Source organism: Lemur catta, chromosome 15 (assembly GCF_020740605.2).
Source record: "Lemur catta isolate mLemCat1 chromosome 15, mLemCat1.pri, whole genome shotgun sequence".
Classification (NCBI taxonomy): domain Eukaryota; kingdom Metazoa; phylum Chordata; class Mammalia; order Primates; family Lemuridae; genus Lemur; species Lemur catta.
The window spans coordinates 56,441,709-56,455,964 of record NC_059142.1 but is presented as its reverse complement, the minus strand read 5'-3'; the positions used below and the strand labels follow the sequence as shown (position 1 = coordinate 56,455,964).

The window sequence follows — 14,256 nt, the reverse complement described above, 5'->3', positions numbered from 1 at the left end:
GTGGCTTGGATAGTCACAAGAGTCACACCCTCTGTCTCCTTCAGTACCCAGCACAGAACAGGCACCTGGGAGTGTTTGTTCAATCATTCAGCACCCAGCATTCCTGATAAAGCTCAGAATTATAAGGACTTTCTCTTTTAGTTTTAGGTTTTTATTTCCTGAAATCAACCTAGGGGTTAACTATCCTCATATTAGCTCAAGGGACCCCCAACCCCAGGCCAAGCAGCCTCTAGAAGGCAACAAGTCCCAGTCCTTGGGTCCTGGGACATGTGAGCATCTCACCCAAGTACTCTGTGCTGGGTCTCTAGCTGCCAGAGCCACCCAGCATGTGCAGGTGCCACCGTGGTGCTCACAGTGGGCCACACCGTCCAAGTCGTCCTGGGGACTCCCTGTGCCTCAGTGTTCTTGTGTGGAACTCTGGGAGCCAAGGAGGGACCCTGCTCTGCTGCATCTTCCCACAGTCTCAGTTCCTTTCTGGAACCGGTTAGTGGCTTGGAGGTGTGGCCGTGCCGTTGCCAAAGGGCAGCCCGTGTGGCAGGACGAGAGCCTGATGCATTTGCAGCAGCCATGGCTGTTGATGCTGTGTCCAGAGGGGCAGCAGGCGGCTCATTTCTGACGCTGCTGCCATGCCAGGGTCTGTTCAGGCTGCATTTGGACTCGGATGGGCATGTGATTCAGGCAGTAAAATATCATTGCATTCGGAGCAGCGGGTCCCCATGAGCCAAGCCCATCAATGCTCCATTCCAACTGACAGCTCACAAGAACATATTTATTACTGAGGCTGTAAAGGCATCTGTTTTTTAGGCTACCTAGGGTGTAATTAAGTTGAAAACAGATTGATGGAGCATGCACTCAGGAGGAGTCAGTGTGATTTAAAAGCAGCCTTCTCAGGTCTTCTCCCTGCAGTGGCCTCCCCGCCCCTTCCCTTTCCTTTCACAAAGGAAGTTAGGTTTTTGCCTTAGGGCAGTTTTTCAGCAGTACTTGGTTGCTGGGGGATCCTTCCACCCTGTGATATCCGAGCTCTCTGTCCTTGTGGATGGGAGGCTTGGGGAGTCCCTCGGGAGCAGGGGCGGGCCTGGGCCCAGAGCCATCTGATGTTCTTAAACCTTGGATGGGGCGGCTGTTGCAGGCTGTGCTTCTGTGGAGGTGTCAGGCCATCGTCCAGCTGGTGCATGCTGGTAGGGAGAGGGTTTCAGTGTGAGGTGAGGCTCTGGATCCCTGCACCCTCCCCTGGGGCATCTGGGATGGTCGCGTGGAGCCCCGTGGACTTTGCTTCTGTTCTCTACGGGGCAGTTAAAAGACCAGCACATCCATCTCTTAATCGCACTAGTTCATGTAGCAGTAAGTCTTCTGTAGTTGCTGTTCCACTCCCGTTTCTGCCCTCCCAAGGGGAGGGGCCTGAGCCATCCCAGGATCCTGCCTCTGCAGCGTGCTCAGCACCAGCACTGTTGTCAGAACCTTGACCCAGCTAGTGGCCTGCCATGGGCCAGGCCCGTGCTGGGTGCCCTATGTGCAGGGTGCTGCATCCTCACAGCAGCCTGGGGCACTCCCATCTTCTTTACCTCAAAGTGAGCAAAGCGAGGCCAGGGTCGCTGACTGGCGAGGCCGTGCTGCCAGTGCACAGCGCCAGTGTGGCCCTTCCCCAGGATGCGCCCCAGGGCAGAGGTGTCCCCATGGCTCAGCTTGTCCTTCCAGAGCGGCCAGCCCTGGCACAGCTGCACGTGGGCCAGCTAGCCTGGAGCAGCTCACTGCCTTTGCTGATGTAGAAAACACACAACACACCAGAACAAGGTTCATTGTTGAGAAATAGTCCCCAAGGAACCAGAGTAGCTACCCTAAATCTGTAAGAAGTGTGATCTGCTGCTAGTGTCGTATTGCAGAGGAAAGCTGTGTCAACCAGAAGGTGGTTGATAGCTCGCGCTTGGGTGCTTTTGTGGGGAGGGGCATCTGCCAAGAAGAATGAAACCTGTGTTTGTATTGATTCTTGCACATTTACCACTGTCCCTGTAGCTTCTGTCGACTCTATGTTGGGTTTAAAATGCCCTCTGTAGTTGCTACAGCATGTCTGAGCCAAGTGGAGGACTACGCTCATCTTTCCACGTCAGCCCTTGCATCTGGCCCACTCGTCTGTGTCCCTCCAGGGCCTGCGGTTCTCACCCACCCCTGCCTGGAAAAGCCCACAGGCTGCATGGAGTGGCTCCCTAGTGTTCAAAAGGGGGCTTAGCAGGCCGGCTGGAGGGTGCTTTGTTTCTTAAACCCATCGCTGGCTGACTCTGCATGTGCACTCCAAACCCAGGGACGCGAACTTTGCACCTCCGAACAGTCAGCTCCTAGGCCGGCCTCCTGGCTTCCTGCATTCTCCTCTCCGTGCTTCTGCAGCCTGGACTGAGGGGTCAGACCAGCCTCTGGTCCCCCGCAGCAGAGGGAGAGTAGCGGTGTGAGCCTCAGGTGAAGCTGTGCCACAGGTGGTCCCTCGCAGCTGGAGTTAGGTGTTGTGGGGCCAGTGTACACCAGATATGGTGTAGGTTTTAAAACAGATTCTTTAGTTTGCTTCCCAGATGTGGAGTTTCAGAATTTTCATTGAGGAGCAACACTAATTGTTAACGTTAACTGTTCATTTTAAGGCAGAGCTAGTAGGGCTCTCAGAATTGCTGTCTTCAGCTCACGCGCAGGGGGTGCTTGGGGCTGCTGGGGAGTCGCTCACGGGTTTGTGTTTCGTTCTTCAGATCACAACAACTTTCCCCAAGGATCCAGTTTATACTTTTTCTATTTCGCAAAACCCATTTCCCATTGAAAACCGGGATGTGCTGGGTGAGACACAGGTAAGCTCTTGTCTTTAGAAGCGATTTAAAGTTAGCTGCCGATTGCTCGTCTGGTGTCAGTATTGTTTTCCCAGAAAGTCCTAAGCTTTCACACTCTCCTGATGGATTCTTGGACAGAGCCCAGCTGGGCCTGTTCTAGGGTAATGCTGGCCATGTGGACACTCACTCCGTGGCTGGGTGACGGACACCACAGGGCAAATCCCCTAACATCCTCAGGCCTGCAGATTTGCCACAAGTACCATTCTCAGTTGACTTCGTAATTTTTCCAAAATTTGTTATTTTGTGTCCTCTATGAACAACTGTTTTATTGTTTGTAACCTGGTCCCCCTTGCCCTGTCATACTGCTGCCTTTCGCAGGCACCGTCAGAGCTGGGTGGCCCCATGTGGCCTGGCCCCTGGGCCTGCCAGCACGCGTCATTGATCTCATTTAGCACGGCTCCCGTCTGACCCTGTCTCCCGCTGGAGATCAGGCCAGACCCGAATTGCTATTACTGCCGTGTGCGTATTGTGTAAACAGTCTGCACACATTTGTTCTTAGGGCGTGATTTTCTAACAGACATTTCCGACAATGGCCTGGTAAATGAATGTCTGTCGTGAGATTTTCTCCTGAAGTGGCTGACAGCTCCTCTTCTGTGCTCTGGTCCCCTCCTGCTCACCTGCCCAGGGGACGTGGGTGCACTCTTGACGCCCCTGTGTCTGGTCCTGCTGGAGGTGTTCGTGCTGCGTGAGGGCTGCCCTCGGTTCCCCTCTCACTGTCACGCTGCCCTGGATGGAGAACGAGGCCAGACAGAGAAGGCCAGTTGGGTGCCCCCGCCCCAGCAGGGGCCCTCCCACAGCCCACTCTCCACCTGGAGGTCAAGGGGCATTTGCCATCGGCCAGGTCGTGTCTCTCTGGGTCAGCTTTGCAAACGTGCTTTCTCACACACCTTGATGAGTCACGTACTGAGAGCATTTTCCTGGGAGGAGAGAGGTAGGAGCCTGCTCTGCTGCTGTTGGCTCCTCCTTTCTTAGGCCCTGTTAGTGGCTGTAGAAGGAGGGAGAGATGTCTCAGCATTCAATGAATTTAATTATGTCTCAGTAGGAAACGGCTCTTTTTCTGGGTCTGGCACTGGAGAATCGTAATGGAATATTCTTATTTCCTTCCCTCTAGGACTTCCATAGTTTGGCCACCTATTTATCCCAGAATACCTCGTCTGTGTTCTTGGATACCATCTCAGATTTTCACCTCCTGCTGTTTCTGGTCACCAATGAAGTTATGCCTCTGCAGGTATGGGCCCTACTGTGTTATCCTCTTGAGCACCTGGCTCTGGTGGTCCCCAGATAGGCTTTGGCTGTAGAGAGATGCTCTGTCTCACTTTCTTTCCTCACGATCCAGAGTGTGCTTGAGAAACTGGGTCAAAGCTTGGGATCAGGGGGTTTCTGCCTCTTGCGTCTTGTGTGCAAAGAGTGTTCAGGCAGTGGCTTTTCACAAGAGGCTTGTTGATGGAAAGATGGATTGTTTCACCTCTAGCGTTTTCAGTGAGTGTCTGTGCGCTCCCTGATGAAGGACGGTTTCGGTTGTTCCAGTCCCATTGAAAGCAGAGGTGATTTAGCTCTGTCCTGTAGCATGGAGCATCAGAGATCCACAATTCAAAAAAGTCCTGTCCTAACAGTTTCACAATCACAGCCTCTGTTTTTTGCTGATAGCTCCCCTCCCGAATCAGCTTTGGTTTTACTGCTCCGGCCCAGAAGGCTTGGCCAGCTTCCAGGCCCCGAGTTCGCAGCTGCACAGTTGGCATTTTTAAGACACCCCGTGGGGGGAGCAGAGGGCGAGTGTTTTGCAGACGGCGGAGCGGGGTGGGGGGGGTCTGCCAGGAGGCCCCTTGTGTGTGCCATGTTGTGGGTGCCATGTTGTGGGTGCCCTACTTGGGCCTTTTCTTCTCTTCCTGAGACCCAAGGAAATGCCAAAGAGAAAGGAACAAATTCTTTCTGAGCCGTGGATACCCCTCACTCAACACCTTTCCCTGAAGGTGACCCTCCCTAAGGCTCTTCTCTGTCGGGTAGCCGATGGCTCTTCTTGGATCCATTAGGTTTATTGCGTGTCTGTAGTTTGTCCCCAAACCACCCACTCTGATATTTGACATCAGGCACCTGTGACTCTTCCAATGTCTGTACCTTCCCCAGTCGGCACAGGGAGCTGCTCTCCTGGTCTCAGGTCTGGCCACTGCCCCTCTGAGTAGACAGGTGGGGAAAGGTGAGGCTCCCTCTCTGTCGGGCCACCTTGCCAGTATGCGAGCTGTCACGCAGCACTGTCCTGGGCAGGTACTGCGAGCCCCTGAAGGTTGTGTGCACTTCTCATTACAGCAACGGTTTTAATTCTCTGCACTTTGACCCTGAGGCCTAGGGTATAGCACACGGTTTTCCAGGCATAATGCAGAAGAGAGAGGCGGGGGCTGAGGCGGGGGGGGGGGGGGGGGGGGGGAGCAGGCTGGGCGGGCTTTATCCTCTGGGCTCTTGAGCACTGTCAGCCCACGCAGAGAGGCACAGATGCCCACTGTGGGGCTATTTGGGAAGAATTTAAATTTTATCTCAATTTAGCACTTATATTTATAGACCTAAGTTGTGATATTTTACATTTTATAGTGACAGCCTGTAAGGTTGTTTAAATTCCCTCTGAAATATATCTTGATGTTGAGGACGCAGAAACCTGTTAGAATCTGTGCACCCCAGGCAGAGCACGTGGGAACCTCCCCTTGGCCCCTTGCAGGACAGCATCAGCTTGCTGCTGGAGGCCGTGCGGACCGGAAACGAGGAGCTCGCCCAGACGTGGAAGAGGTCCGAGCAGTGGGCCACCATCGAGCAGCTCTGCAGTAAGTCCTCCCCCCGGCTGCGCCCCTGTTGCAAGGGCTGGAGAGCAGGACACACTCTGCCAGGCCACACTGCCTGCGGTGCCCTGTTGGCACTGTGAGTCGACCTTCCTGCTGGGCACAGGGCTGTCCTCAGTGACGTAACAGACGTGTTGTGCGGGCCACAGGTCCTGGGTACACGGCTCTGGATTTTGTGATGTGTGTGCCAGAGATGCGCATATCTGCACCTGCCCCAGGCGCAGTTTGCACGGCATCGTCTGAGAGAAGCAGGAAGTTTACATGTGTATGAGCGCTGGGAGCACAGCGGCCTGGTGGACCTGTGCCCACCAGTGCTCAGGTGAAGCTCCCGTCCTGCCGAGGAGATGAGACGGCAGCCCCAGGATGCTCCCTGGTGGGAGGCTGTCCTGTGGACATTACGGGTGGAATGCGGGCATCCTGTGTCTCTAGGAGCCGCAGTCCCCGAGTCCTGAGCAGCTCCCTACACTCCCGCGAGCTTCGGTCAGACTTTGCTGCGGACGGTGAGGGCGCCAAGGGCGCTGGCGTCCTGCCAGTGTGCAGGCCCCACTGCTGCGCCGCGGTTCCGCCCAGCCGAGACTGAGAGCGGCAGAGCTGTCGCAGCCTTTCTCCCTGTGGCTTTGACAAATACTGGAATTCTTTATTACAACAATTTTGAAAAGATGTATAAGAAATGTTTATACCATTTTCTCAATCCAGTGGGTAGATACTAGAGGCAAAATTAGCCAAGAAAAACCTCACTAGAATCCAAGCCATAAGGGAGCCTCGTTGGAAAGAGTCTTATTCTTTCTTTCTTTCTTTTTTTTTTTTTTTTTGAGACAGAGTCTCGCTCTGTCACCCTGGGTAGAGTGCCGTAGCATCATCATTGCTCACTGCAGCCTCGAACTTCTGGGCCTCAGCCTCCCCAGTAGCTGGGACTACAGGCATGTGCCACCGTACCCAGCTAATGTTCTATTTTTAGGAGAGACAGCATCTTGCTCTTGCTCAGGCTGGGCTTGAACTCTTGAGCTCAAGTGATCCTCCCGCCTCTGCCTCTCAAGAGTGTTGGGACTATAGGTGCGAGGCACTGCACCAGCCAGAGTTATTGTTTATTGATACCTAGAAGCTCGGTGGTCTGTGGAGTCTTAGTATTCCTTGTGTTTGGCTTTTTGTGAAGTTTTCTTTTCATGCAATTCTGATGATGACAATGCCAGTCTCATGCCTGGCTGCACCTGCCTTGTATTCTTCTTGCCCTCACATTTTGAAATACTGCTCAGATGATCCAAAACGACAGGGGACAAGTTAAGCCCACTGAACTCCCTCAAGTAAAACCTCACAGTCCACTGCTGTCCAGGAGCTGCCCCTTGAAGTCCCCAAGTCCTGGGTCCCCTCCCTGGTGAGACGTTTGGATTCCGCACACAGAAACATTGATTGCAGCAGCTTTGATATTTTGGAGCCCTCCCTCTCAGCCTGGAAAGACACCAAAAGAGACTGAGCACAGGGAGGCCAAGAGGGTGCAGAGATACCTCCCTGGACCTGAGGGGAAGGCAGGGCGTCTAGGAGGCTGGCCTGGGTTGGGGAAATGAAACGGACCTGGGGGGACATCCATCTGGACACTTGGCGTGTCTCTGCCATCCCCATCAGGCACTCGACTCCCCCTCTCACACTGAGATGGGGCGAGAAGAAACCCGAGCCCGAGTCCAGCACGAGTTCAGTGTGAGTTCCGCAGCAACAGGTGGCAGTGGCCCAGATCTGTCACCTGCTGCAGCTTGTGCAGAGCTCCTTGTGTGCAACCCTCACTTTGCAGAAAAGTTTATTTCATGATTGTCAAATCCTATCAACGTAGTCTACTTATGATACTCAAATGACTATGCATAGGATTGGAGATGGAAACCAATAATGGAGTAGCATTTATAAAAGTACACAAGAAAGGAGATGCCCAGGAACGGTGTATTGAAAGTATGTCGCAGCTCTGTGTGAACACTGCCATGCTGCCTGAAGAACTCAGGATGTGGGAAGTATGCCATCTTCCCAGAGTGGAAACTCTGTATACTTTCAGGGTGTCAGCTTTTCCCAAATTGATCAGCGCAATCCCAATCAAATCCTCTACAGACATGTTTTTCCCCATGAAAATTAACAAGACTAAGGTTTATCTGGAAATGCAGAGGGCCTAGAGTAGCCAAGGCAATCTTGAGAAAGAAGAGTAAAGTTGGAGAAATTGTATTGCTTGATTTCAAACCCGCAGAGCTTCAGTGATTGAAGCAGTGCGATGTTGGCGTGGGCGGACAGAGAGTGGAGATGGGCGGACAGAGAGTGGAGAAAGTGGGCAACAAAGGCACCGGGGCAGCGAGCCCCGGAGAGGACAGCCTTTCAGGAAAGTGTGTCGAGACAGCTGGTGCCCTGGGGACGCTGCGGTACACACCACACACATGGGTCAGCTCTGGGTAGGGCACGGGCCTGCTGGGGTGAGGGGAAACTGCAAAGCAGTTGTTTTCATTGAGTATCTTCAAGACCTTGGGGTAGGCAAGGCCTCTTTTACACAGGATGCAGGGCCTTAGAGTAGGACTCAGAAAAACAATGGCCATAAAAAATTGGTAAATTGGGTTTTATCAAAATGAAACACTTGTGCTCATCCAAGGGCACCATAAGAAGCATGACAAGGCAGGGGGGGGACCATGTTGGCAGTAGATACATTTGGCATAAGGCTCATCAGAAACATACAAAGAGCTCACCTGTTGAAAGGCTAAGAAAAAACTGGGCAAAGGACCTAGACGTTTCACAAAAGGAAACACAGGAATGGTTTCTCAGGAGGGAGGTGCAAACTTTTTTTTTTTTTTTTGAGATAGGGTTTTGTTCTGTCACCTAGGCTGGAGGGCAGTGGTGAGATCATAGCTCACTGCAGCCTGAAACTCCTGGGCTCAAGCGATCCTCCCATCTCAGGCTCCCCAGTAGCTGGGACCGCAGGCTTGCCACCACACCTGGCTAATTTTTTTTATAGAAACAGGGTCTTGCTATGTTGTCCAGGCTGGTCTTGAACTCTTGCCCTCAGGTGATCCTCCTGCCTGGCTCTCCCAAAAGTGGTGGGAGTAATTACAGGGGTGAGCCAGTGCACCCGGCCACAAACTAAAACAAATGAGAAACTATTACACATTCATCAGAGTGGCTAAAATGAAAAAAACTTGACAATATCAAGTGCTAGTGAGGATGTGGAGCAGGATGCAGGACAGGCCAGCCACTCTGAAAAATAGTTTGTCAGTTTCTCAGAAAGTTCAAGGTACAATTAATTACCCTGTGGTCCAGCAATCGCACTCCTAGGAGTTTACCTAAGAGAAATGAAAACACAGGTCCCACAGAAAGATTGTACGAGGACACTCATGGAAGCTTTGTTGATGACGGCTCAGAACCAGAGGGATGCCCCTCAGCAGTGAGAGGGAACAGACACGCACAGGTGGGGGCAGGGAGGCATCCTCTGAGCCTGTTGTGGCTGTGCCAGGTGTGGGCAGGGTGACCCGTAGCAGGGTTCTCTGCCACCCCTGCCCGCACAGAGCTCCTGGGCGGGGTGAAGTATTAAACATCTCTGCAGAAATGACGAGTGCTTGCTTCTCTTCTCACCCTGCAGGCACAGTTGGTGTGCAGCTCCCCGGCCTCCATGAGTACGGCGCCGTTGGGGGCTCTGCGCACGTGGCCGCTGCTGCCATGTGGGCCTGTCAGCACTGCACCTTCATGAACCAGCCGGGCACGGGCCACTGTGAGATGTGCAGCCTCCCCAGGACCTAGGGCTCCACCCCTCGCTGGGTGGGACTGGGCCCAGCCCAGCCCTCTCTGAAGCCAGGAGCATCGTGCAACGTGTTCCTGTAACGGCCCACAGTGGGCAGCCCTGAGGGGCAGGGGGCTGGCTACCCTGGGGTCTCTGACCCACTGAAGCTTCTCAGCACGTTTTTCCCTGGAGAGGGAGCCACAGCTGGTGTTCTGCAGGCCGAATGAAATCTCCAAACTGGAAGCGCAGGAACACCCCACACGCCTAACCCGGCTGACAAGACCCGCTGTGGTGGAAGGACTGCTCACGTCTGAGTCACCGCCTGGAGTTGGGGGCACGGGGTTGCTGCCGCCATCCGGCTTGCTTTCTCCTTCCTTTTCGATGCTTTTTGTTCCTTGTCCCCACTCCGCATTTGTTTGGTTGGGAGCTCTTGTTACCTCTGTGTCCCGTTGCTCTGGGGCAGAGGCCCTGCCTGCAAGGCCACTTTTCCTCTCTGACAGCCATTGCCTGGGAACACGCGGGTGACGCCTGCTCGGCCGGTGGCTGCAGGTTACTCTGCTGCCCGCCCTTCTCCACCGACGTCCAGGTGGGATTTGAAGTCTGCGATGGTTATAATAACAGTTATCAGTAATTCCTGCCCGGAAGACTTTTATTTATTTATTTTTTAAGATAAAAACTGCACAAAAGGGGAGTGAGAGAGACTAGTTTCCGCTTCCTTCCCTCCTTTTAGTGAAGCCCTTGAAAGGGTGTGTTCAGGGCGGGTGTGTGGACAGGGGTACCACAGTCAGTTCTCCTGAGAAGTAAACCTCAGTGCCTGAGACTTTTCTACCAAGCCACGCAGCTGGGACAGCTGCAGGCTGAGCTGGGGCACCATGGCTCCCGCCTAGCGGGCGGCCCCTCCGCATGGCCTGGAGGTGGGGAGGGTGGATTGCCTGGGCCAGGTGCTTTGGTCCCTTTGCCCCTTGAGTCCCTCTGTCCCATTGCCACGCCTGGCTGCGGCCTTCTGGCACAGCAGTGCAGCCACCAAGACAGGCCTGGGTGAGGCCGTTAGGGGCTTGGCGTCTTGTGAGGGCCACTTGGGACCTCGGCGGGGCTCTGGGCAGTGGATACAGCACTGGCAGTGTGAGAGCCAGGCAGTCCAGAGGTGGTTGTGGTGGGATCTTGCATGTGTACTCTGCGGCCTCCAAGTCTCCTTGGTGGGGGGCTGAGGCACGCCCCTGCCTTCCCCCGGGGAGCTGTGGGCATCCCCATGCCTCTTTGCCTTAACGACAGCCGTATCGGAGCTGCCCTCTACCCGTGAGCAAGGGTGGCCCGGCCACAGACTGTGCTTGGAGACTTCTGTCTCCACCCTGAGGGGGGCAAGCCTGGGTGACCCTCCCTCATCCTTGGCACTGTGGACAGAGAACGCTTGTGTCTCACGTGGTCGGGCCATGGCTGGCACCTCCAGGTCCACCTGGCACAGGACACCAAATGGAAGGCCCAGGCAGTTTGTCTGCTTTGGGGACCAAGGGCCAATTGGGACAGTCTGTCAAGGCAGAGCTGTCCTGGGGGGCGGGGTGGGGGGAGGAGCTGGGCTGAAGCAGACCCTGCTCGCCCCTGTGTTTCCCAGGCCGTCGTGCCAACACTGCTTGCACCCTGGGCGGGCACGGGGCAGCAGAGGTTGCGGGGACCTTGCTGTGGCCTCCCGGCTGCTCCTCCACCTGCTCTGTCTCTGCCCCCGAAGCTACTTTCCTTTCCTCCCCCACCAGTATCCCCTCTCTTTGAAGTTCTGGCATTCACAGAAATCATGTTTTCTTTTGTCTTTTAGCTAAAGAAAAAGTGTTGTGATTTCTCTGCTTCTGGTTTTGAGTTACTCTTTGTTCAGTAATGCACTTTATATTTTATTGTCCAAAGAGATCAAAGTTAGGCATACAGGGTTGAGGGTGAGCCCTGCCCTGCCCAGGCTCTGGGAGGCTCGGCCACCTCCTCCTGTATGGGGTGGGCTCAGCCCCGCCTCAGATCCTCACACCTGCCTTTGGTGTGGACACACCTCAGGCCGTGACCCAGTGGGGGTGATGAGTGCATACTTGCCCAGGTGGACACATCGTGGCCGCCACTGGCTCCTGGCTCCCTCCCCTCCTCGCCCCACCCCAGCTCACCTCCAAGCAGGCTGCTCCCAGGACACAGGTGCTTGTGCTATCGGCTCCGTCTTAGGCTCGCAGGTCTGCTTCCGCTGGGTTTGGCCCAGCCCTGCAGTGGAACCTAATAAAGCGCCTGAAGCAACTGTCCTGGCACCGGTGTGTTGGTCCCGTGCACTGCACCACTGTGGGTCGTGGCTGGCCTCTGTTCGGTGGAGGGTGATTTGGTAACTCGTCCCCCGAGATGTCACTGTCCTCCATGGATGTGTCTGCACCATTTACAGTAGGGACCCCACTTCCCCTACCTGCTTCTCTGCCCAGGCTCCTTGGCCCTGTTCTTCCCGCTTAACGTCTGGGAGAACGAGAAGAGCATGTCGGTTTTAAACACCTGACCGCCCTTGGGCGCCACGTGGCTGCTCTTGGGTCTTTGCTTTGCTGGACAGGTGCGCGTGGCCAAGCAGCCAGTGAAGGACGGAGTCCAGGAAGCCCCATCTACAGTGAGGAGTGAGGCCTGGCAGCCGATGTGCTGCTTCCCCTTGTGCCTGAATTCTTCCCACATGACAGCCAGGGAGCATCTGGTCTCCAGGCACCAGCCTTCCCATCCGTGGGTCAGCACCACTTTGTCCTTTGGCCAGGTGGTCCACTGCTCCCTTGAACAATCACGAAAAAACAGAGAATCCCACACTGATGTCTGAAGGGGTTCCCTGGGGGTAAGGCAGACCATGCACAGCCCAGCAAAAAGGGGGCGTGGGCTTCTGGACTGTGGGGACTGCCCCTGGTCCCGCTCCCGAGCTTTGCTTTCAACAGCAGTGCAGCCCCCCACCCACTGCTTGCCTTGGGCGTGGCTCTCCCATTTCCCCTCCCAGCAGTGGGCTCTTGCTCTTGTCACTTCAGGGCCTTCTGGAAAACCACCTTGTATGAGAGGCAGAGTTGTTGGGGCTTTCCTGCTCCCAGGTTCCGTGAAGTGATAAGCTGCTGGACCCCCCACCCACCCCCAGAAATCCAGCAGATGGAACTGCTTGGACTAGGACATGGTCCCACCCCCCGCACGTGTGTCCTACTGGGCTGTGCTGCAGGTGACGCTCGGCCCCTCCGTGCTCAGCCCTCATCGCCTGCAGCTTCTAGTGCATGGGTGCCCCACTGGAGTCTGACCCTGTATTTGTCAGGCCCCTCCGTGTAATTTGTCCTTAGTGAGATGATACCACGTCCAATGTGGCTTAGAGACGCACTGACCCTCCGCAGTGTGCTGTGCTGTCCCTGTCCCGCACGCTTCCTGCTAGGAGGGTGCACCTTCCACATCCGCGGCGGGAGGCTGCCTCACTCCCTGGCACTCCTTAGCCAGGTGTTGCCCTCAGCTGCACGCAGCCCGACAGCTGGGCCCTTTCCTTGTGTCTAACTCACCCCAGGGGTCTGTGCCCAAGGTCCCCTGTGTGGCTGTTGATCATAAATCCTCTCACAGAGGGGGCTGGGCTATGCTTGGGGCCAGGAGCCTGCCAGCCCCCCAGAGCAGAATGGAGTGGGACAAAGGCGTGACCCACAGGCTGAGGCTGCTCAGCTCAGCCAGCCTCCTCCCAAGTCCACTTCCTCCCCCATGTGGTCATTTTCTCTAGGACAGGCTTGGCCTCTGTATTGGACAGTGGCCTGGGAGGACCGGGTGGGACTTGGTGTATTGAGCATGTGATTCAAGGATTGGGGACAGTCTTGTAGGGTTAGGATTAGTGATCAGAAGACCAGCTGAGAATACCTGTGCCCTGTGGGGAAGCTCCAAGGGATGGTGTTTAAGAGAAGCATTTGCTGATTCTGAAAGCCGCTGGGAACCGGTCATCCTGATGCGCCCGGCCCTTCCCTCCCCAGCGCCAAGGCCAGCATTTCCAGCCTGGACTTCAGAGCAGCCGTAGGGAGCAGGGAGGGTGCCTCAGTCAGGTTCTGTCTGACCCAGCACCCAGATCCAGCGTGACAGTGGCTGGCTGTCCACTACCTTGGGTTAGTACCGCCCCAGCCTCAAGTGGGGTTAGGATTTCTTTGCGTTCTGGCAGATACGCCAGGACTTGGTGATGTCAGCTCACTTCCCAGCCCAGTGTCCCTAGACTCCTTTTCCTCAGGGTGTCTGGCCTGGAGCTTCCACGTTAGTTTCTTAAGGCCAGGGGTGGGGGGCTTGTGAATGGTTTCCTGGCCTGGAGGAGGTGTCCACACTGCAGGCACCTCCAGGGTAGTTCGGGGTCTCTCTCCAAAGCCCTGGCACCCAGCCGGCCCCGGGGGAGGGAGGGGGCGGTTCTTGCCCTGGCGTCACCGCGAGGGGGGGGCCTGCCCCACCCCTGATTCCTAGGGAGCCTCCTCCGGGGACTCAGCCAGTCATTGTTTTTGCTGTCGTCTGCCCCCAACCCAGAAATCCCATTGGCTCACTTGTCCCCACGTGTTCATGCATGGCGAGGAGCGCACTTCTAAGTCTGCCTCCAACCTGGCAATGTTCTGGACACGGGGGCCGCGTGGCCGCGGCTGTGAGTGACAAGAGCTGGCACTGCCCCCAACCGTCCTCCGGAGGGTTTCTCTCCGGCAGGATCCAGCTGTTCTCCAAAACCCCAGATAACCGAGGCGCTTACAGAAAAGCGCAGAGCGGAGGTCCAGGGACACCCCGAAGGGAGCGGGCGCCCGCCCAGCCCGGAGCAGGCTCTGCAAGGCCAGGCCTCTCTGCCCGCCTGGGGACCCCTGCGGTGGCTGGA

The 14,256-nt window shown here is 55.6% G+C and overlaps 1 protein-coding gene across 2 annotated transcripts in view; it reads left to right on the top strand.

The window, feature by feature from the left end:
* The window catches only part of NPLOC4 (NPL4 homolog, ubiquitin recognition factor), a 57,483-nt gene extending 45,792 nt beyond the window's left edge, over positions 1-11,691 (top strand). The window contains exons 14-17 of one of the 2 annotated variants that reach the window (XM_045569691.1): positions 2,727-2,822; positions 3,973-4,089; positions 5,569-5,671; positions 9,282-11,691. In XM_045569691.1, coding sequence (XP_045425647.1) covers positions 2,727-2,822; positions 3,973-4,089; positions 5,569-5,671; positions 9,282-9,439 — 474 coding nt within the window. In that variant the 3' untranslated portion in view covers positions 9,440-11,691. The other variant, XM_045569692.1, reaches the window with a different exon arrangement.
* Positions 11,692-14,256: the final 2,565 nt, after the last annotated feature.